The sequence below is a fragment of the Pungitius pungitius genome, chromosome 7 (genome assembly GCF_949316345.1).
Source record: "Pungitius pungitius chromosome 7, fPunPun2.1, whole genome shotgun sequence".
NCBI classification, from domain to species: Eukaryota; Metazoa; Chordata; class Actinopteri; order Perciformes; family Gasterosteidae; genus Pungitius; species Pungitius pungitius.
Window position 1 is genome coordinate 21,453,805 of NC_084906.1, and position 21,092 is coordinate 21,474,896.

Sequence of the window (21,092 nt, forward strand, 5' to 3'; positions counted from 1 at the left end):
AGTAAGGAAGCATTGAGGCTCCTTTCCTTAGCACTACTTCACTCAGTGAGGAACCTTCCTGAGAAGAACAGACTCTCTCTGCTCCCTCCGATCCGCTTCATTCACACCAGAAAGGTCCAATTGGTGTCACACACACACACACGCACACACACACACGCACACACACACACGCACACACACACACGCACACACACACACACGCACACACACTCACATACAGTTTACACAGATGAAGCATGAGGCACACAGCTCCTATCCAGAGGAGGTCATGCAGGTTGGATGTTGGATTCACCTCCAGGCATCCAACCACTGAGGCAGCATGCATCAACACACAGCCTGACCCCCCCCCACCCCCCCAGGGTATAACCACATGGGAGCAGGCACCACGAGACACGAGAAGGCGGCACCACAACTACAGCACGAGGTTCCAGCAAAACCTTTCAGGGAGGGGGCTTTAACCGCTGAGAGGTTTGTCTGAGAAGGGGGGGGCAAACACAGGGGTCACTCACTGGGTGTCGCTTTGGGACGTCATAGACCCCCTCCTTCTGCTGACTGGTGGGAACCTACACGGACCGAGAGAGCCTGTTACCCAGTGACATCATCACCGCCACTGTGGGTGTGTGTGTGTGTGTGTGTTTGTATACGTGTGTGTGTGTTTGTGTGTGTATGTGTTTTTATACGTGTGTGTGTGTTTGTATACGTGTGTGTGTGTGTGTATACGGGTGTGTATGTGTGTGTGTGTGTTTGTATACGTGTGTGTGTGTGTGTGTGTGTATGTGTTTGTATACGTGTGTGTGTGTGTATACGTGTGTGTGTGTGTGTGTGTTTGTATACGTGTGTGTGTGTGTGTGTGTATGTGTTTGTATACGTGTGTGTGTGTGTATGTGTTTGTATACATGTGTGTGTGTGTATACGTGTATGTGTGTGTGTGTGTTTGTATACGTGTGTGTGTGTGTGTGTGTGTATGTGTTTGTATACGTGTGTGTGTGTGTATGTGTTTGTATACATTTGTGTGTGTGTATACGTGTGTGTGTGTGTGTGTGTGTCTGCTCATCACACCCACTGAGGCTGGGATTATTCCCCCCCCCCCTCTTCATCCCTCAGAGGCCCCTCCCAGGTGACAGTGGTCCTTGTATAAACACAGTGTACATGTATGTTACACATGCACGTGTATTTCTATACGTGTACATACGTGTGCTTAGTTTTTTCCTTTTTCCTATCGAGGTTGTTTTTGTGAACGTGTGAATAAACAAAAGCACAAGACGGGGCTTTTAAACTGGTGAAACTTTGATTTGTGAGCGTTCACTTCAAAGTAAATTGCTATAAATTGGTAAAATGAAGGAGATCGGTGCTTTACCTTCACACTGTACGGTGTTGTAGTATTTTAATAATAAAGAAGAAGAATAATAAAGATAAAAAACAACCTGAAGCACCTGAGTACCTGATAAATGCTCTCTTCTGATTGGTCGCGGATGGGCTCGTGTCCCGCCTCAAACACAATGTACTACAACGTCAGCAGCGGAGGGGGGGAGGCGAGGGGGGGGGGGGGGGGGGATAAAGGAATAAAGGAAGTTGAGAGAAAAAGTAAAGCAGTGAAATTGCAAAAGTTATTATTTAAAGAGCATCACTGCGTCCCAAGAGAAGAAGAAGAGCAACGATTTACACCGTGCAGACACACAAAGACCCAATGAGCACGCACACGCACACGCACACACACACACGCACACACACACACGCACACACACACACACACACGCACACACACACACACGCACGCACGCACGCACGCACACACACACACACACACACACACACACACACACACACACACGCACACACGCACACACACACGCACACACGCACGCACGCACGCACGCACGCACACACACAGGAGCAAGCCGACTAGATGCAATGCTGATTGGTCAGGAGGTTACCTGGTAGACCGGGTCCTCCAGGTCCTCTTCCAGGATCGTCTGCAGGAGGACGGTGCAGAGGGGGGATCACATGGGGGGGGCGGGGGGGGGGAGGGGGGGTTAAGCCGGCGCAGCAGAGAGAAGAGAGAGGGAGACATGGAGAGATGGGGGGGGGGGGGCAGACGTGATTTGGAGCATTCAGAGGAAAAAGAAGAATCAAAGTGGAAGAGAATCAGGAGGTTGGAGGAGGTGGAGCTCCTCCCATGAGGTGACTCAGACCTTCACCTCCTCCTTTCACTTCCCAACACAATCAGCCGAAGGCCGCCTCGTTCACAGAACACCGCCCCAGGTGCATGCTGGGGGATGCACACCCGTCTGGACCTGAGATGATTGATCACCTGGTAGACGGCCTGCTCACACTGCTTGTCCTTCTGGGCCTTCTTCTCCATCTCCTCCCGCTGCTTTATCTCGTAGATGAGCTGGAACAGGTCCCGCAGGTCCAGGATCAGTGGCTCCGCCTGCCGGGGGACGGACAGGTGTTAGCCGTACGCACACACACACACACACACACACGCACACACACGCACACACACACACACACACACACGCACACACACGCGCACACACACACACACACACACACACACACACACACACACACACACTGACCGACTGGGCCGTCTTGACGGCCACGAAGCGGTGGTTCCCCTCCCTCCCGCAGACGTAGCCGAAGGCGCGGTGGTCCGTGATGTCTTTGGCGATGTAGGAGATCTCGTGGACGGCGTGGAGGTGCTGGAGGACCTGAAGGTCGATGACGTCATCACATTATAACTTTGTCCTCGTGATGTCAGAACTCAACTTTCTAGTCGTTCTGCATCTTCGTGCATCTTTGTCAACATTTTACTGAAGAGCTGAAGAGAATCTGCAGGGAGCCACGTGACCAAGCAGGTCCACGAGGACCTCCTGGTGCACATGGAGGAGTTAGGAGCAACGGTTCTGGTACTTTGGTGCTGTTGGGTCGCTGCATTAATACCAGATGTTAAAGTACTGTTTCATTGTTGGAAGTTGCATCAGGAGCATTAACTTTTAAAATGTGTCATATGACAAGAAGACTCTCTCTCTCACACACACACACACACACACACACACACACACACACACACACACACAAGGAGCTTATTTGTAGGGGGTCTATTCATGAGAGAAGAAACCCTCTATGACCTCCCTCCCTGAGAAAATGGGCCGACCCAGACCAGACGTTAAAGGCTGGTGGGGGGGGGGCGGTGTCTCTATGACACATGGCGGTCTCCCCCCAGATTTATAGCTCCCCGCTTTTCCTCCCCCATCCAGAACAACCTTGATTTCTTCTGAGAGAAAGGAGCCATCCATCCACCTGACTGACTGACCCCCCCTTCCCCAGTCCCCCCCTTTCCTTTCTTTTGTAAGGACAGCATGTCTGTACCTTGATGTCAGAGGACAGAGGACAGTGTCTCTCTGCACTAGAGCTGCAACTAACAATTATTTTAATAATCGATTCATCTGTCGATTATTTGTTCGATTAATCGATGAATCGGATAAAAAATAAAAAATGTAAAAACATTAATTTCCAACCCTTTATTGAAAAATAGAACTGACTGTGCACTTCCTAAATATCTTTTGCAGTAACAGATTGCTCCTTGAACATCCCTAAGTAAGCAAATAAAATGGACTAACACAAAAAACACACACACATCGCATGATGTATACTTTACAGCCGCCAAATTAAATATATTAGGCACAAAATCATGAATCATCCCCGTGGTGCTCCTGTGCCAGGCCATGTCGCTTTTGCATATCTTACAATCAGACATGTCAACCCTGCCGAATTTCAAAGCCCCTCCCGAAAATATCCCGGACCGACCTTTCTCCTGATTTCCACCCGGACAACAATATTGCTGCACCACCCGTCACTGGGCGCGCTGTTTCAGACCGAACAATAATAAAGGTTACACCTTGAAGTCGAGCGCGGCGATTAGAACCTAAAACTGCTGGCGCTGCAAAGAACCCCCCCCCCCCCCGTTGCCCGCTAGGACCCGCACCCCCCATTTCAGTGTGAAATATTTAGGTCGCATTGGCTTCTCTTCCTCCGCATGTTTCAGAACAGTAGTACGGTCTCTCCGATGTTCTGGCGCGCGCAACTTTCTTTTAAAACTCAAATAGTCGCGCGACACAACAAATCGATAATGAAATTCGTTGCCAACGCTTTTAATAATCGATTCTAATCGATTTCATCGATTCGTTGTTGCAGCCCTACTCTGCACAGAGCATCACTTTGACCCCCCCCCCCCCCCCTCCTATCTGTCTATTTAAGGTCCTCTCACCTCTTCTCTCCCTGGGTCTCACTCTTTCAGTGTGGGGGGGCACAGGGAAGGGGAATGAGCAACACACACACACGCACACACACACACACGCACACACACACACACACACACACACACACACACACACACACACACACACACACGCACACTTACTCCTGACTTCTCATCGAAGATCTTGATGCCCCCGAAGGAGACGGTGAGGAACACCTTCTGTTTGTGTTCTCCTTTGGACCGAGCTGCTGCAGCGACACCCTGAGGACACAAAGACACAGGTCACGACCTGTCACCCCCCCCTGACCCCTCCAATCAGCAGGAGAAGATTAGAGCAAGTCTTTCTCTACCACCACCAGTGTCTGGACTCCCAGGGTGGGGGATGCCTCGTCTCACCTCGGCATCGCGGCTTCTGGCCGCTCCTTCGGCTGCACTTTTAATACTATTAATATTAATAATGCTTGTTTTAATGAGTCATTGTTAAAAACCTGATCAACACAACTATGGACTCCTCTCTTCTAGGAGAGACCAGGAGGACAGTTGATGGATTCAAGGAGGGGGGGGTTGAAGTAGCAGGAGGCGGAGTCCCTCCCTACCTTGAGCTTCATCATGGAGTCTTGGCAGAGTCGGTCTCCGCGGGCCGCCGTGACCTCGTCGAGGCCGATGAGCTTGGCCTTGTAGCGGACGCCATCGCCCTTAAAACGCCTGATGAGAGCCGCCTCGCTCCGATCCTGCCCTGCAGAGACACACACGGTCCATCATCCAGTCAAGGACCCCCCCCCCCCCCCATTACCCCGCGGTCATGGAGCCGGAGAAGGCTACGGACGCTAGCTACGTCTTACACTGATGACTCTTCTCGGCAGTTATGTCACCTGCAGAGTAACCATGTGACATTGGGCTCTTACCCCCCCACCGACCCCCCCCCCCCCCCCGTCAACCTTGCTCTCGTCCAGGAGAGGTGGCAGCGTTATCTCCCAGGCTGCAGTGCGTTGTGTGTGTCTGTGTGAGTGCGTAACGATGATGGATCAGATAATATACCCAGGCATTAGTCAGTACTCATAACAGCAGGACTTCTCCTCCTCTTCTCCTCCTTCTCCTCCTTCCACAGAGATCTCCCACAACAGAAATGAGTCCTTCAAGCAGAGCTTTGTGTGACAGGATCACCTTTGTCCATAACCCATAACCATAAGAAACATGTCACAAGGGAGAAAAAGGTTGTGAAAGTTCATCCATGTGAAGGAAGAACATCCCTCAGCCGGTCCAGCTGATGATGATGATGATGATGATGATGAGCAGACACACACTCAGAGGCCTCTGGAGGAGGCGAGAAGACGAAGGAAGAGGGAGGAAGGTTTCAGGGTTACCACACACACACACACACACACACACACACACACACACACACACAGGCACTCATTCATAAAATGAAAACAAACTGCTTCTACCCAACAACGTGTGTGTCTCTTGGAGGGACGGGGGGGTGATGGACGGATGAATGAGCGCCGTTGGATAAATGTCACTCAGGATTAGAGTCAGAGCCCCCCCACCTCTATTTCATCGCCCCCTTCCTACACACTACTCAAACACACACACACACACAGAGGGACTTTCACAGGTGACTGCTGGTAAGGTGCATCTAACCCCTTCAGGGAAGCCCCCCCCCCCCCCCCCCTCAGCATTCCCCCCCGGCAACTCTACTCATGTGCCTCCCAAACAGGAAGTAAAAATACAGGCTGCAAAACTCAAGAACCCGGCAGCATGTTAACGAGGGATGTCTCTTCAAAATAAAAGCCTTATTATCAGGCAGTAACTGGGAATAATCTGTATTATTATGTAATGTGCAGTTATCTCTAAATAAAGTTAAAGATATAGTTTCACTGTCGCCGACAACTCCCCCCACACGCTTCAGGCTGTGTCTGATTGGATGGAACCTGATCCTGGATCTGATTACCTCTCATGGAACGTACACCACACACACACACACACACACACACACACACACACACACACACACACACACACACACACAAAACAGTGTTAGTGCTCTGATTCCGCAGGAAAGATATCACAGTAAATGTCTTTGGTTGTGTGCACACGATCCACAGCAGGAAGATAATGTGCTTGCTAATCGCACACCAGAGATCGGCACACACAGGCTAACAGATGCACAGCCATAACCTTAAGCACTGTTCTTTAAAGCTCCACTGCAGAGACCCCCCCCCTCCCTCCCAGCTGACCGTGTGTGGTGACTGCGTGAGGTTACCATCATCTGTGATCCACACGAGCATCAGAGAGGTTTGACGGGACATTCAACCGGTTAAAGACCAATCAGAAAGCAGCTTGTTACAAACCAATCAGAAAGCAGCCGGTTACAGACCAATCACAAAGCAGCTATTTACAGACCAATCAGAAAGCAGCTGGTTACAGACCAATCAGAAAGCAGCTGGTTACAGACCAATCAGAAAGCAGCTGGTTACAGACCAATTAGAAAGCAGCTATTTACAGACCAATCAGAAAGCAGCTGGTTACAGACCAATCAGAAAGCAGCTGGTTACAAACCAATCACAAAGCAGCGTGTTACAAACCAATCAGAAAGCAGCTGGTTACAAACCAATCACAAAGCAGCTGGTTACAAACCAATCAGAAAGCAGCTATTTACAGACCAATCAGAAAGCAGCTGGTTACAGACCAATCAGAAAGCAGCTATTTACAGACCAATCACAAAGCAGCTTGTTACAAACCAATCAGAAAGCAGGTGGTTACAGACCAATCACAAAGCAGCTTGTTACAAACCAATCAGAAAGCAGGTGGTTACAGACCAATCACAAAGCAGCTATTTATAGACCAATCAGAAAGCAGCTGGTTACAGACCAATCACAAAGCAGCTTGTTACAAACCAATCAGAAAGCAGCTTGTTACAAACCAATCAGAAAGCAGGTGGTTACAGACCAATCAGAAAGCAGCTATTTACGGACCAATCACAAAGCAGCTGGTTATAGACCAATCAGAAAGCAGCTTGTTACAAACCAATCAGAAAGCAGCTGGTTACAAACCAATCAGAAAGCAACTGGCTATAGACCAATCACAAAGCAGCTGGTTACAAACCAATCACAAAGCAGCTGGCTACAGACCAATCAGAAAGCAGCTGGTTACAGACCAATCAGAAAGCAGCTGGTTACAGACCAATCAGAAAGCAGCTGGTTACAGACCAATCACAAAGCAGCTTGTTACAAACCAATCAGAAAGCAGGTGGTTACAGACCAATCAGAGAGCAGCTGGTTATAGACCAATCAGAAAGCAGCTGGTTACAGACCAATCAGAAAGTTTGACTTCATATATTTTATTATTGATTTGTTTCTCTGCATACTTTACATCTTTATGGAGCCAGAATCCAGGTCAAAAGTTTTGATCATTTGAAAAACAAATGTTGTTGAAAATTGAAACAAGAATAAGTTTTGAATCTGAAAATATAAAATCTGCAACCGAAAAATACAACACACCGAATATCCAAAAATATACATGATAACAATACAATGACAATACCAATGAAGCCATCATTCACAGACTGGTGAACCAGGGGGCCTTGCTATAAAGCGTCATGGAGGGGTGGGGCGGGGGGGGGGCGACCTGGGGGTCGGGTGGACAGATGTAATCTGCATGGATTTATGGAGGATTAATAAAGATTATTATACTTGAAGGACACGGCCTGACCAATAAGAGCCACTAATTCGTTGTCAGAGGTCAAAGGTTATCTCCATCTCCTCCTGGTAATTCAATAAAAAGCCTTCAGGCAGAGAGAAAAGAAGCAGCCTCACACACCGCTGTGTGTAGACAGGACACACACACTGACACACACTGACACACACCCACAGACTAGGAAGGGAGGTAAGGAAGAGGAAAACGAGAGGGATGGAGGATGAGGAAGAGTATAAGCAGGTGAAGGTTAAAAGAGGACCAGGATGAAGACGAAAGCTGAGCAGGAGGGGGACGACATGAAGGAGGTCAGACGAGGAGGAGTGAAGAAGATGAGGAAGACCCACCCGTTCGAGGGAGCGCTTGTTTGTCGCATCGCGGCAAGCAGCTGACCGATGTGCCCCCCCCCCCCCCCCCCCCGGTGCCTGCTCTCCTACACCTGCTAGTGGCTCCCCCCCCCCGGAGCTGCTCACACACCTGGATGCCTCGCTGCTTCCTGTTGGATGGAAGCCTGTTGCCCCGGGTTACCCGTTAATGAGCTGAGCATCTTCCTGTGGTCCGACCCGATCCGTCATCAACAAACAGGAAGAAACAGAGGAACTGGTGGGTGGGGGTGGGGGGGCGGTCACCTGACACCTGGAGAGGCACCAGGAGGACTGACCCATTCCTGATGTTCTTCCTGCTGATCTATACGATTAATCACCAGACACAGAGTTTCAAGATCCCCTTTCTCAGTGTTTCGAGGGCCCCCCTGGCCCAGAGGGGCTTGTGGGAGAGGGGGGGGCATATAAGGAGAGGTACAACACACAGGTGGCTCGGTGGGACTCAGATCCTGCGTCTTTGTGACGTTAATCCCAATTATTCTCATGTCGAGTCGCAGAAGAACATCTGAACATTAATAACACAAAATGATTTGAGAAGCTATTCTTCTCTCATGTTTGAGGTTTTGCACACCGCACGCCATTAATAATGAATCAATCAGATTAACAGATCAGATCAATCAGAGAACTTTTGTCAGTTCGATCTATGAATTCATCAGATGTCTGGTTCATAAAATACCCATCAATAAATATTCTTAAAACCAACACTGCAGATGATTAAGTAGAACCAAATGTTCAGGCTTTGCTCCCCTTTAATGATTAACCACCCGAAGCGCCTTTGACTCTTATAGTCTGGGGCTTTTATTGTGGAAGGTACCAGAGAGGAAGGAGGGGGCTGAAGAAGCTCAAGGTGCATCGCTGAATACTATTTGTGCTCCGTGTTATACGTTAAATGTGTGTTACAACAGAACAATTAATCAGTCCAACTATCCAACTAACTGTGTTTCATTATGTCGTAACATCAGGGAGGGAGTCAGCAGACATACAATATTATATTTTATATTATCACTCTACTGAATATTCTGATTTATTCCCTTTTTGCAGCTGAAAACGATCCTTTTTGTCCCTCTACTCGCCTCCCGATAGCCGAGCGTTATGCACAACCACGGCAGGTAGGGCCTCACCTTTCCTCCGGGGGTCCCGCCTCACGCCGCGCCGGACCCCCGGCTGCAGCTCCGTCTCCGTGGACATCCTCAGGCTGGGCTCCGGGGGGGTCGCTTCACAGCGTCAGTGCGTGGAGGCGCCAGGTGTGTGTGTGTGGGCACACGGGCTCATGGGAGGGGGAGGGGCTTCAGCCCAGACACGACATCCCTCACACACCCACGGAGAGCTGGAGGGGGGGAGAAAGAGAGGGAGGCGATGTTTACTGAGAAATGACGGCCGGATTGGGGTCCTTTGAGGAGACGTGGCCCCTGGTCACAGTGTGTCTGCTTCTCTGCAACATGCAGCTTCAGCGAAGATCTCTGGGTTTGCAGGAGACTGAACACCGTGTGGAACAAGTTCACGGTGCAGCTGTAGGTTCATGAGAACAGGAAGTGCAGCCGGTCAAAGTGCACCTGATTAGTCTCAACAACGTGTGTGTGTGTGTGTGTGTGGATATCAGAGATCATCTGCAGCAACAGTAAAGTCAGTCGAGGAGGGAAAGAAACTAAAGAAAGCGAGGGGACCCCCCCCCCCGCCCTCCATCTGTCTCAGTTCTCATTAATGAATAACAGCTCAACTTTACCTGTTACCTTTGCCTTATTACACGATCCCCCCCCCCCCACACACCCTCCGACTCCATCAAAGCACACAATGAAATGTCAAAGAGCGAAGCGACAACCGCCGATCAAACAGCACTCATAAAGTATGAGATGATCTGCAGAATGTCAAAAGACACAAAGACACGAGGAGGAGAAGGAGCGGAAGGAAGGAAAGGAAGGAAGGAAGGGAGGAAGGAAAGGAAGGAGCGAGGGAGGGAGGGAAGGAGGGAAGTTAAACCCTGAGAGGTTATAAGAGTTGAAGAGCCAATGACACAGAGTTATTACACTGTTTATGGGGGGGTGGTAATAACATGAGCTGAAAGTTCAGCTTCATAAGATAACGTCTCACATTTATTACAGCGGAGGAAGCATGAACTTTGTATTGAGGCTGGGGGGTGGGGGGTGGGGGTGGGACACAAGGAGAGACTCACTACACAACACAGAGAGGAGAGACCACAGGGGCCTGTTGATGAAGAGCCTGATATAAATGTATCAGTATTATTATTTCCTCTGGTGTCACTACAGCTAACACGCTAACAAGCTAACAAGCTAACAAGCTAACACGCTAACTCGCCAGGCAGCATGAAGGTCCTCTCCTCTCCTCGTCTCCTTGTCTCCTCGCCTCCTCCCCTCCTTGTCTCCTCGCCTCCTAACCTATTTACAGGCTGCAGATATCAAAGCGCCGCTCTGTGGGGAATTCCTCCCTTCTCATGTTTTAAGGGGAAATAGATGAAAACGAACCTCACTGCCTCCTCCTCCGTGTGCGTCTGTGTGTGTCTGTGTGTGTGTGTGTGTCTGTGTGTGTCTGTGTGTGTGCGTCTCCTCTGCCTCATTAATGGGCTCACATGTAAATCGGTTGTGCTAAACAATGTGAAGACGTCTTTTCTCATGCAGAGTGAGTGACAGACGGTATTAACAGACTCCGTCTGATCTCCTCCTGTTTGCCTCCCTGTCGCTCACTCCTGTTGCATTCTGGGAAATACTCGTCTCCCCATTAGCACACAGGTAACACCTTTAGCAATTTGTAATTGTTGTTACTCGGCTCTGCTCTACGTCTCCAGAGACGCATCAGTGTCTCTCATCTGTGAGCCTCAGCCACAGGTAGAGGTGGAGCAACTACAGCACCAACCCCACCTGACCCCACCTGACCCCCCTTGACCCCCCCCCCCCTGACCACACTAACCCAGAGTCTCCATCAGACGCAAACCTGCCAGCAGGGGGCGACTCTATTCTCAGTAAACATTGTAAACATGTCTCGATGTCCACTCGATTTTGATCGTCTATTTCGTCCACAACCTGCCGAACTCCATGTTGGGGGGCAGAAGGGGGGGGGGGGGGGCACAGCGTCAGGGGAGGAGAAGAGGGGAGGGACACTCGTAGCATGAAAATAGAGCCGAGCAGGAGACAGACTTAATGAGGGATGCAATCATCAATTATTCAAAGCACATAATCACACCACTGTTGCACGTAAACACACACACACACACACACACACACACAGACAGACAGAGACACACACACACACACACACACACACAGACACACACACACACACACACAGACAGAGACACACACAGACAGACACACACACACACAGACACACACACACACACACACACAGACAGACACACACACACACACACACACAGACAGACACACACACACAGACACACACACACACACAGACACACGCAGACATTTTTTGACATATGTCAGACATACAAGGAATTTGACGTATGCTATGGGTTAGTATTCTAAAGCGCCGATGGAGTTCTGCCCCCCCCCTGAGGTCAAAACCGACCCGCTGCGTGAGAGTCGTGTGAGGAACCTGTTCTGAGGAAGCAGGGTCCATAACCTGGTTGTGGAGACATTGTTTTGGTTTGACGGATAATCAGCCAATCACAGGCCAGATGGCCGTGACACACACACACACACACACACAGACACACACCCCTTTACAACTGTGTGTGTGTGTGTGTCTGTGTGTGTAAGAGTACTTTGACAGACTCACTAGATCACTTTGCTTGTGCTTCAGGCAGAGGACACAAAGGTGAGGACCCCCCCTCCCTCCTCTCCCACTCCCTTGTTACCACGGCGCTACACAAACAGGTGCCCCCCCCCACACCATGAAAAACATCCCTCCTCCTTTTGTAACTTTCACTCATTTTTCTTTATTGCCCCCCCCGCGCCTCGCCATCTGCACGCTAACAGGTGTGTGCACTGATGGGTTTGTTACCTGAAGCCCCCCCGTCCTGTCACCGAGGAGGAGCCAGAGGAGAGAAGGGAGTAGAGGGGGGGGGGGGGGGCAGTGGCCAGCTGTTGCATATTTGTCCGTGTGTTGGGGGCTTTTACAAGCCGAGCTGTGCTCACTGGGTAATTAGTCCCACCAGTGCATGTGCGTGTGTGTGTGTCTGTGTGCGTGTGTGTGTGCGTGGTCTCATCTCATTAGTGATTAAACGCACTGCAACACCTGGAAGCGTTCCTCCGCTCCTCATCCCTCCCGTCTCTGCTGCCGTCTTCATTTACAACGATTCCTCTGAGGACTCCCCAGGCCCCGTCATAACACACTACACGGGACGCACACACACACACACACACACACGCACACACGCACACGCACACACGCACACACATACACGCACACACACACCATCACTTACAGCCAAACCTTGATGCAGACTGGAGCATCGCTGGGTCCATCTATCTACTAAAGTGAAGTACATCCAACATGTACATGTCTATAGGGGTCTCTATACCTAGAGTCAAATCAAATCACAATATAACGTATTCTACCGAGAACACAAGGATGATCAGGGTTCTGCAAAAATAGTGTCAGCAAGTCAACACACACACACACAGACACACACACACACACACACACACACACAGACACACACACAGATGAGAATTTAACCTGTGTGCAAAAAGGTTACAGGAATTCAGGATTTGGTTTTCTGCCTCTGCTCTGTGACGTTTAAAGACGTTTAAAGACGTCCGATGGAGGAAACGCTGCTCGCTTTGAGACCTGCGTCATTTCTCCTCAGCCTCCACCTCCTCTGAGGCGCTGATGATTTTGCTCTCGTGAATAATTAGTGAGTCTATAATGAGTCTGTTTGATTTGTTTCTCGTTGTCTGAATGACGTCAGCCAGCTGCAGACACTTGTCCACTCCTGCTTTAATGTAAAGAAAGCTGAAACATGGGGGTGAAGCAGGAAGCTGAAACACGGGGGTGAAGCAGGAAGCTGAAACACGGGGGGAAGCAGGAAGCTGAGACACGGGGGTGAAGCAGGAAGCTGAGACACGGGGGTGAAGCAGGAAGCTGAAACACAGGGGTGAAGCAGGAAGCTGAAACACGGGGGTGAAGCAGGAAGCTGAAACACGGGGGTGAAGCAGGAAGCTGAGACACAGGGGTGAAGCAGGAAGCTGAAACACGGGGGTGAAGCAGGAAGCTGAAACACGGGGGTGAAGCAGGAAGCTGAAACACAGGGGTGAAGCAGGAAGCTGAAACACGGGGGTGAAGCAGGAAGCTGAAACACAGGGGTGAAGCAGGAAGCTGAAACATGGGGGTGAAGCAGGAAGCTGAAACATGGGGGTGAAGCAGGAAGCTGAAACGTTTATGGTGAGCAACTCCGAATAAGAGAGAATCAACAAAGAAGAGAAGATAAATATAAAGAGGAAATCTTTCCATTCTGGTACTTGTTAATGGAACTTTGTTGCTGTGAGCGTGGAGGTTGAGAGCCCCCCCACCCCATCAAACCTTAGAGCCCCCCCCCCCCTCTGCATTCATTATCTATTGCACTCCTTGAATAAAGAAGCTGGTACAAAGGCCTCCCCTTAGTGGCCGATGAAGGGCAGAGAACACAAATGTCATCGCTGACACTTTGTTTCCCGTTTTCACCTAAAACATAACAGACAAGGAGTGTGTGTGGGGGGGGATTGGGGACAGTGGGGGGTCTTGACTTGGGGGGAATGAGAATGTGAGGCGTCAATTGAAGCGTTAATGCGCTGTGACTCCGCTGAGGAAAAAGCCTCCGTGTGAGTGCGTCTGATCCAAAGTGCTTTGTTTGGCCGCAAAAAACTCATTAACGACGTGAACACCTTGGTGGAGGGGGGGAGGGGGGGGGGGGGGGAGACCAAACGTGTAGGGAAGATCCTCTCGTTTCAGCGTCTGCCCTGAAGCTGCTCTGGAGGCAGAAGGAGAGAGAGCGATGGATGATGAAGAGAGGGGATGGGGGGGGGGGGAAATGGAGGGAGGTAAAGCCAGAGATGGATTACAGTCTCAGGGACACAGTGAAGGTAAAGAAGTGAATAGAGAACATGAAGCTATTAACACGTTTCAGTGAGGTCACTAGAAAGCATCAAGCGTTCCTCTGGAATCTGCTTCCATACGAGAATAAAGAGGTTTGGGAACATCATCGAAGACCAAGTGCTCCAAAAATAATCAAAGACCCGCCCACAATCTTTAGAGTGTACCCGGAAGTGGTTAAGCTGCATTCTGTGTAGTGACCAGCAGGGGGCGACTCCACTGGCCCCTTAGGGGGGGGGGGGATGCTTCAGAGAGACGTATACTGCGTCTTCGCCCTCCTGTTTGCTAGTTGCAGAAAAAACAACAACGTGGCGACATCCATAATCCAGCAGAAGGAGTCAGTTCCTCAGACTTCAATCCCACCAGAGGAGACGCACGAGGTTCCCAAACTCGGTTCAAAGGTCAAACTAGTGGTCAATCAACACTATACCTGCAGTGTTTCCCTACCGTTACAACAGCCCCCCCCCCGGCAATTCCCCAGTGTACTACTGTACTACGACCCCCTCGACACCAAGGTGTGTGTGTGTGTGTGTGTGTGTGTGTGTGTGTGTGCAGATGTTAATCCCAGCAGTGTGGACAGACCGTCAGGGTATTAAAAAGATTACAGATTACGGACCACAGGGGCAGATTAGCAGCAGGATGTGCACCTCTGGATGGAACGCTCTCTGTCACAGCCCGTGTGTGTCTGCGTGTGTGTCTGCGTGTGCGTCTGCGTGTGCGACAGATACCAAACACACAACCCACTCCCCCCGTGAACCAGGGCCTATAAACAGGATACATACATAGAGTCGTACTCCCAGTGGGCTGTAGAGATGTTCTCCATGCCAATTATATCTGAGAGAACACACACACACACACACACACAGACAGAAGATGTGGATCAATGGGACGGGCAGCCAGCCAAGACACCAGTCAATCCCCCCCCCCCCCCACTAGAAAAGAGACCGATTTAAACATGTATCAAACTGTCTATAATGACTCAGCAGAAACAGAAGCAACGTCTTTTATTATATTCATTCAAGGAGAGGAGAAGAGAACCCGGGGGGGGTGGGGGGGGGTCTCGATGATGCACATGAATGGTTCTAATGCTGGTGGGGAGGATTGTGGAGCTGAGTTCGCCGTATCCATGACAACACGTGTCGCCGGGGTAAGAAGGCAGCGGTGCTTGGCGGTGTAAACGGGTCATGGGTGGTGTTCCACCAAATGGATGTGACTGACAGGTTTGGAACTGGACCCTTTGGAACCCTGGGGGGGTTGCTGTCTGTGGTGGTGGGGGGGGTCATGTTTGTAGGCGGTCAGACAGCTTCCTGTCTCAACTACCAGCTAGAACAGAACCAGAACATCAAGCTCCATGTTCCAGGTTCACAAAGGACCTTGTCCTTCAGGAAGCCCCAGGGACCCCCCCTGGGCCCCGGGGGGGGGGGGGGGCACAGGGAGAGGGAGGCTGGAGAAAAGGCCAGAGGAAAAAAGGAAGAGCCGGAGAAGGCAGCCGGAGCAGATGGAGAGGAGTATTGAAAGAAGGAGAAAGGAGCCTTCAGAAGGTTCTCTTTGAGAGTTTCTACACAATACTCGGTTACCATGGCGACGGGGAGACGCCTGCTGGGCCCAGACAAGCAGAAGTAAGACACCTGTTTGTCTTCAGCTAAGCTACAGTAGCTACAGCAGGATGTCACCAGCTCAGAGTGCCGTTACCATCATTCTGAAAGGTGGATCAGACAACTACTGGTCCACCAGTAAAACCAGTGTAACCAGTATAAATATGGGACATATTGTAGAATGCTCCGTTAAGTATGACACTGTGATCTGTCTCTCAGAGACAAGACTTTATAAATGAAGAAGGCAAATATAGGTGGAGGCACACCTGAGACACTGAGACAGACTGAGACACACAGAGACACCCTGAGAGACACAGCGTGTAGCCCCCCCATGTCTCTAGGTTGTTCTTCTTCATCACCTTCTCCCTCCTAAATGACCCGCCTCGTCCCTTCGGATCGGGGACCATTCATCATTCATCCGTTCATTCACGCACGGGGGGGGCAGAAAGCCCTCAAAAGACGCGCTGTCTCCAACTTGTGGAGATGAACCATGAACCAGTTAAAATAAATGGACACGTTTCTCCATTCATGTGACAGATGAAAAACTACACCGGGGGGGCGGGGGGGGGGTACAAAAGGCAGCAAACCTCCCGCCACTCAGACCCTGACCACTATGATTCAGTGAGGCACGCACACGCACGTACGCACGCACAATGGATCCCGATGCAGCACTAACGTTGATCCATTGCAGTGAATCCGTCTCCTCTCATGGATGAACACTTTGCCCCCCCCCCCCCCCCCCGGTGCACGGGACCGGGACACTGTGCACGCTGTGCGCCGCTCCGCTGCGTGTTGCCTTGGCGCCACTTCTTACCTTTGCACCAGTGGACTGGAGCCCACTTAGTTCCCATTTGGATAAAAACCAGTAGAAAGAATCCCGTTAGAATCCGCTGAGCTCTCACATCCACGGTTCCATGCCGGGGGGGGCGCGCTGAGCCCGGTCACATCCTCCCTCCACGAGCCCCTCTCAACTATGCCGGGTCCTTCAAGCGCGGGGTTTCTCCCCCCCACCCCCCACCCCCTGCTCCCGCCCCCCCCCCCCCCCGAGGTTGCCTGGTTACCTCGTTCTGTAGGCTGGTTCAGACCGCGGACGGCAGCCAATCACGAGCCTTGTTTCCGCTTAACCCCCCCGCTGCCGAACTGTCCTGATTTCAAGCTTCCACGCAGTGGGAGTGGGTTGGGGGGGGCGGGAGGGGGCGGGGGGGGGATATATTAACAAAACTATAATGAGCAGAAATAGATGAAAGCAGAGAGAGAAAGGACGAGGAGTGACAGGGATTTGGTTTGAAATTAAAAGTTGGAGAAGAAATGTCATTCTGCTTATTGCTAGCTAGGTAGCCGCTAGGTAGCCGCTAGGTAGCCGCTAGGTAGCCGCTAGGTAGCCGCTAGTCACTTAAAGTTGTTACTTTTTCTCGTCCACAGATATAAATATATATATAAAGGCTAGACGTCTCGTCCATAGATGTGTGTATATATATATATATATATATATATATATATATATATATATATATATATATAAAAAGGCGGTAATGGTAATGACCAAGATGTGTAACGCTTGCGGGTTCTCTTCTTCTCAGACAAAGGCTTGTTGTTTTTTTATATTGATTCATTTAACGCTGACTGTAATAGTGTGTGGGGGGGTGGGGGGGGGGTGGGAAGAAGCTCCTAAAGGGACCCTGGTGGTAGAAGACACTGCCCATTTAGTCCACAAGGGAGGCCAGAATCAACAAAATAAAAGTTCCTAGCAGATTACAATTCTACGCACACATTTGTTGGATTTATTCGCTCAATAGGTACATTTAAATAAAGCAGGATATCCAAGCTTAGTGTACATATTATCCTCTATGTAAATGTTATTGAAAGACTTATTCCTCCGTCCCGTCAACCTCCCGTCCCTCCAGATCCTTCCGTCTCCTCCTTCCCTTCTCCGCCACCTCATCTCCTCCCACCTACCTAAGTATAGCTGTAGTCTACCTCCTCCCTTGGTGCAGATCCTTTCTGTCTATCTCCCTCCCACACCTCAGTATCTTTGCCCTTTTCATTACATCTCCCCTCCGTCAGTATCTGCCCAGACTTCCCCTCCTCCTCCTCCTCCTCTCTCAGCCTGTCTCTGCTTGAGGGCAGCTTCCTGTCTTTGCTCTCTTGTGTCACACTGAAGCTCGCTGGATGCTGGTCTCTCTCCGAGGGTCCTCACAGGCAGTGTCCCTCTCACAGCGTCGTTCCCCGAGAAGCAGGGACCGACGGGCCGATGAGAGGAAAAGAAACGACCGTTTTATCAGCCAAACGGGTCCAACTCGTTAAAGGCGACAAAGGCAGCGGCCTGATTGCCTGCTGAGCTCCAGCGGAGAGGATTAGAACCTGCTAACACGAAGCATTCACCAAGTATCTATACATGTGCTCCAGATGGGGGACACTGAGCAAGGAGATGATGGGGGGGGGGGGTCAAAGTTCTTACTTCATTCGTGAAAGTTTGAAGGAGTGGAAGTAAACAAAAGCAGCATAATCCTCCCACATTTCACTACAGATGAACATGTTGGAGTTTTAGTCATTATTGGACAGGATGAATGAGATTGATCTTAACAACAGATTTCAGATGTTCAACTTGGGCCCCATTTACTTCAGGTACAAAGAGGTGTCGGCTATAATAGACCAGTTATGGCTGTTATTGCTGATGATAATAATAAAACATAATAACTTCTCACATATGTTAACAGAAGAGTAACCAGCAACCATTACATACACACAAAATGAAATTCTATGTAATCCACATAATTAGACGCGGGTGGAGGTAAAGGGTGTGGTGCTGCATGAGTAGACGCTGCATCGGAGGGAAGTGAATGAAAGTTGTTTTGCGGCACAACGAAAAAATATTGAGAAAACAATCATACAAACACATTAATCCAAAGTATATTGTGAATGTGCACATTTTTGTGTCTGAGTAGTAATTAAAGGAGGCTATCAGCAGGGAACAACGTGAACCGGGTCTGACTGCAGAATGTTGCAGCTTGGCTTTATGAATCTAGACATATATTAATATATATTAACATATATTAATATGTCCTTGTGCAATTAAGGGGGAGCGAGCAGCAGTGAGGTGGAATAATCTGCAGTTTGATTAAACAATGAAGGCAAAAGACACAATTAATTAAAAAGTGTTAAATCCTATTTGTAGGGTCCTCGGGTCAAACAGTCCGATGTGAGCGGACTGATGAGCAGACCAAGGCAAAGCAGGGAGACACCAAATGTCACATTTCAAGCTCCTTTAACTACTCTATGCAGCTTTTATTCAATGAAAATTAGAACAAATGTTAGGGCTCGACCTGCCAGAGAGTCGCACACCTGACGCCGCTCTGCTCATCGCCACAGCTGCAGCTCGTCAGCTCATCCCACAGGGAGGTTAAGAAGCAGATCTGCCAGTGGCTCGCTGTGAGTTCGTGCTCTGTGTTTCCCCAGAGAGGGTTGATTGTTCTTCCCCTGTGCTCCTCTTGGAAACCCTTCCGGAATTCCCTACGCAGAGTTTTTGTTTTCCCTGTGAGTATTGTGTGAGTTTTCATTTTTTTGATTGGACTAAGAGCGCCCACGGACTAGAGAAGTTTTTGGAGTTGCCTTTTTTTTGTTTTTTCTCCCCCCTGCCAATTAAGGAGGCAGTTCTCGTTTTTTGGTTTGTTTCTCGTATTTGGTTAATTTGTGAAATAAACTACGCCGTTTTCCGGCTAAACCTAAGCTGTGTCTGGTGTCGTGCACTTGGGGTCAGAGACAATCCAGAACAGTACGAACTCACCATGATGACCCCAGCCGACACAGACCGTGGCAGTTTAGAGGCTGCCCTGGAGAGACAGCTTCAGCTGACGGACAATCATACTCACCAGCTGGAGGCGGCCGCCATTGCCGTGCAGAACCTCCAGGCCCAGGTCCAGCCCCTTCAAGCTTCGGTGGAGAGCCTGACTCAGCATCAGGTGGCGTCGGCGGCCCAGCAAGCCGAGATTCTAATACAGCTACGGGCATTGACGGCGGCTCTCACCACCCAGCCGCCGAACCAGCCTCCGCCGGTGAGGGCAGTGATCCCGCCCCCGGGGGATCCCCTCCCAAGTAGCCCTGCGGAACCTGCCTCGTTACCCTGGGAACCCTGCCTTTCCAGCCCACACCCGTTCGGGGGTGACTTCGAGACTTGTGCCACCTTCATAATGCAGTGTGAGTTGGTGTTTACTCACCAACCCAGCCGCTACACCTCCGACGCTGCCCGAGTCGCATATGTGACGAACCTGCTTACCGGCCGGGCCGCCCAGTGGGCTGCCGCTTCCTGGTCCATGGGTGCCAGTTTCCGTCACTCCTACAGGGAGTTCGTGGCCGAGCTCCGCAAGATGTTCCACCATCCAGTAAGGGGTAAGGACCCCGGCGCCCGGTTGGCCAGCATCCAACAAGGCAGCGGCTCGGTGGCGGACTACTCAGTGGATTTTAGACTGGCCGCTGCAGAAAGCGGGTGGAACGACCCAGCCCTTCGGGTTGCCTTCCGAAGGGGACTCTGCGAGGCAGTGAAGGACCAGCTAGCTACACGGGAGGAGCCCGCCTCCCTCGACGACCTCGTCAGTCTCGCCATCCGCATCGATGGACGCCTTAATGAGAGAAGGCGGGAGCGAGTTCCCCGGGGACCCCTCCCTATCCCCCACATCTTCAGCACACGGGAGAGGAACCCGGTCGCCCATTCGACTTCCCCCAGTCCCGTCCGGCCTTCCACGTCACAGACAGCGACCGAGGAGGAGCCCATGCAGCTGGGACGCACGCGCATCAGCCCAGCCGAACGGGAGGCCCGATTCAGGGGAGGGCTGTGTCTCTACTGTGGCCAGAAGGGGCATCGCATCAGCGGCTGTCCCACACGGCCAAAAGATTAGGCTCACCAGGACCCCGGGAGATCCTAGTGAGCCGCCTTTCGTGTTCCCGTAGTCCTGCATCACCTAACCGGCGGGTTAGCGTCACCCTGGCTTGGGCAGATCAACGGATTACGGTAGGGGCCCTCCTCGATTCAGGGGCGGATGACTGTTTCCTGGATTTGGGTTTCGCTGTCCAGGCTAACATTCCAGTGAGGACACTGGAGAAGCCTTTGGAGGCCTT

The 21,092-nt window shown here is 50.7% G+C and overlaps 1 protein-coding gene across 6 annotated transcripts in view; it reads right to left on the reverse strand.

The window, feature by feature from the left end:
• Nucleotides 1-21,092, reverse strand: part of dab1a (DAB adaptor protein 1a) — a 64,653-nt gene that overhangs the window by 7,066 nt on the left and 36,495 nt on the right. For 2 of the 6 annotated variants that reach the window (XM_062563573.1, XM_037469886.2), the window contains exons 1-9: nt 16,795-16,962; nt 9,462-9,667; nt 4,861-5,000; nt 4,427-4,525; nt 2,583-2,714; nt 2,312-2,431; nt 1,935-1,973; nt 1,442-1,504; nt 510-563 (exon numbers count right to left, since the gene is read on the reverse strand). In XM_062563573.1, coding sequence (XP_062419557.1) covers nt 510-563; nt 1,442-1,504; nt 1,935-1,973; nt 2,312-2,431; nt 2,583-2,714; nt 4,427-4,525; nt 4,861-5,000; nt 9,462-9,528 — 714 coding nt within the window. In that variant the 5' untranslated portion in view covers nt 9,529-9,667; nt 16,795-16,962. Of the gene's footprint in view, nt 1-509; nt 564-1,441; nt 1,505-1,934; nt 1,974-2,311; nt 2,432-2,582; nt 2,715-4,426; nt 4,526-4,860; nt 5,001-9,461; nt 9,884-16,794; nt 16,963-21,092 lie in introns of those variants that run through there. The other 4 variants (XM_062563572.1, XM_062563571.1, XM_062563574.1 and 1 more) reach the window with 4 other exon arrangements.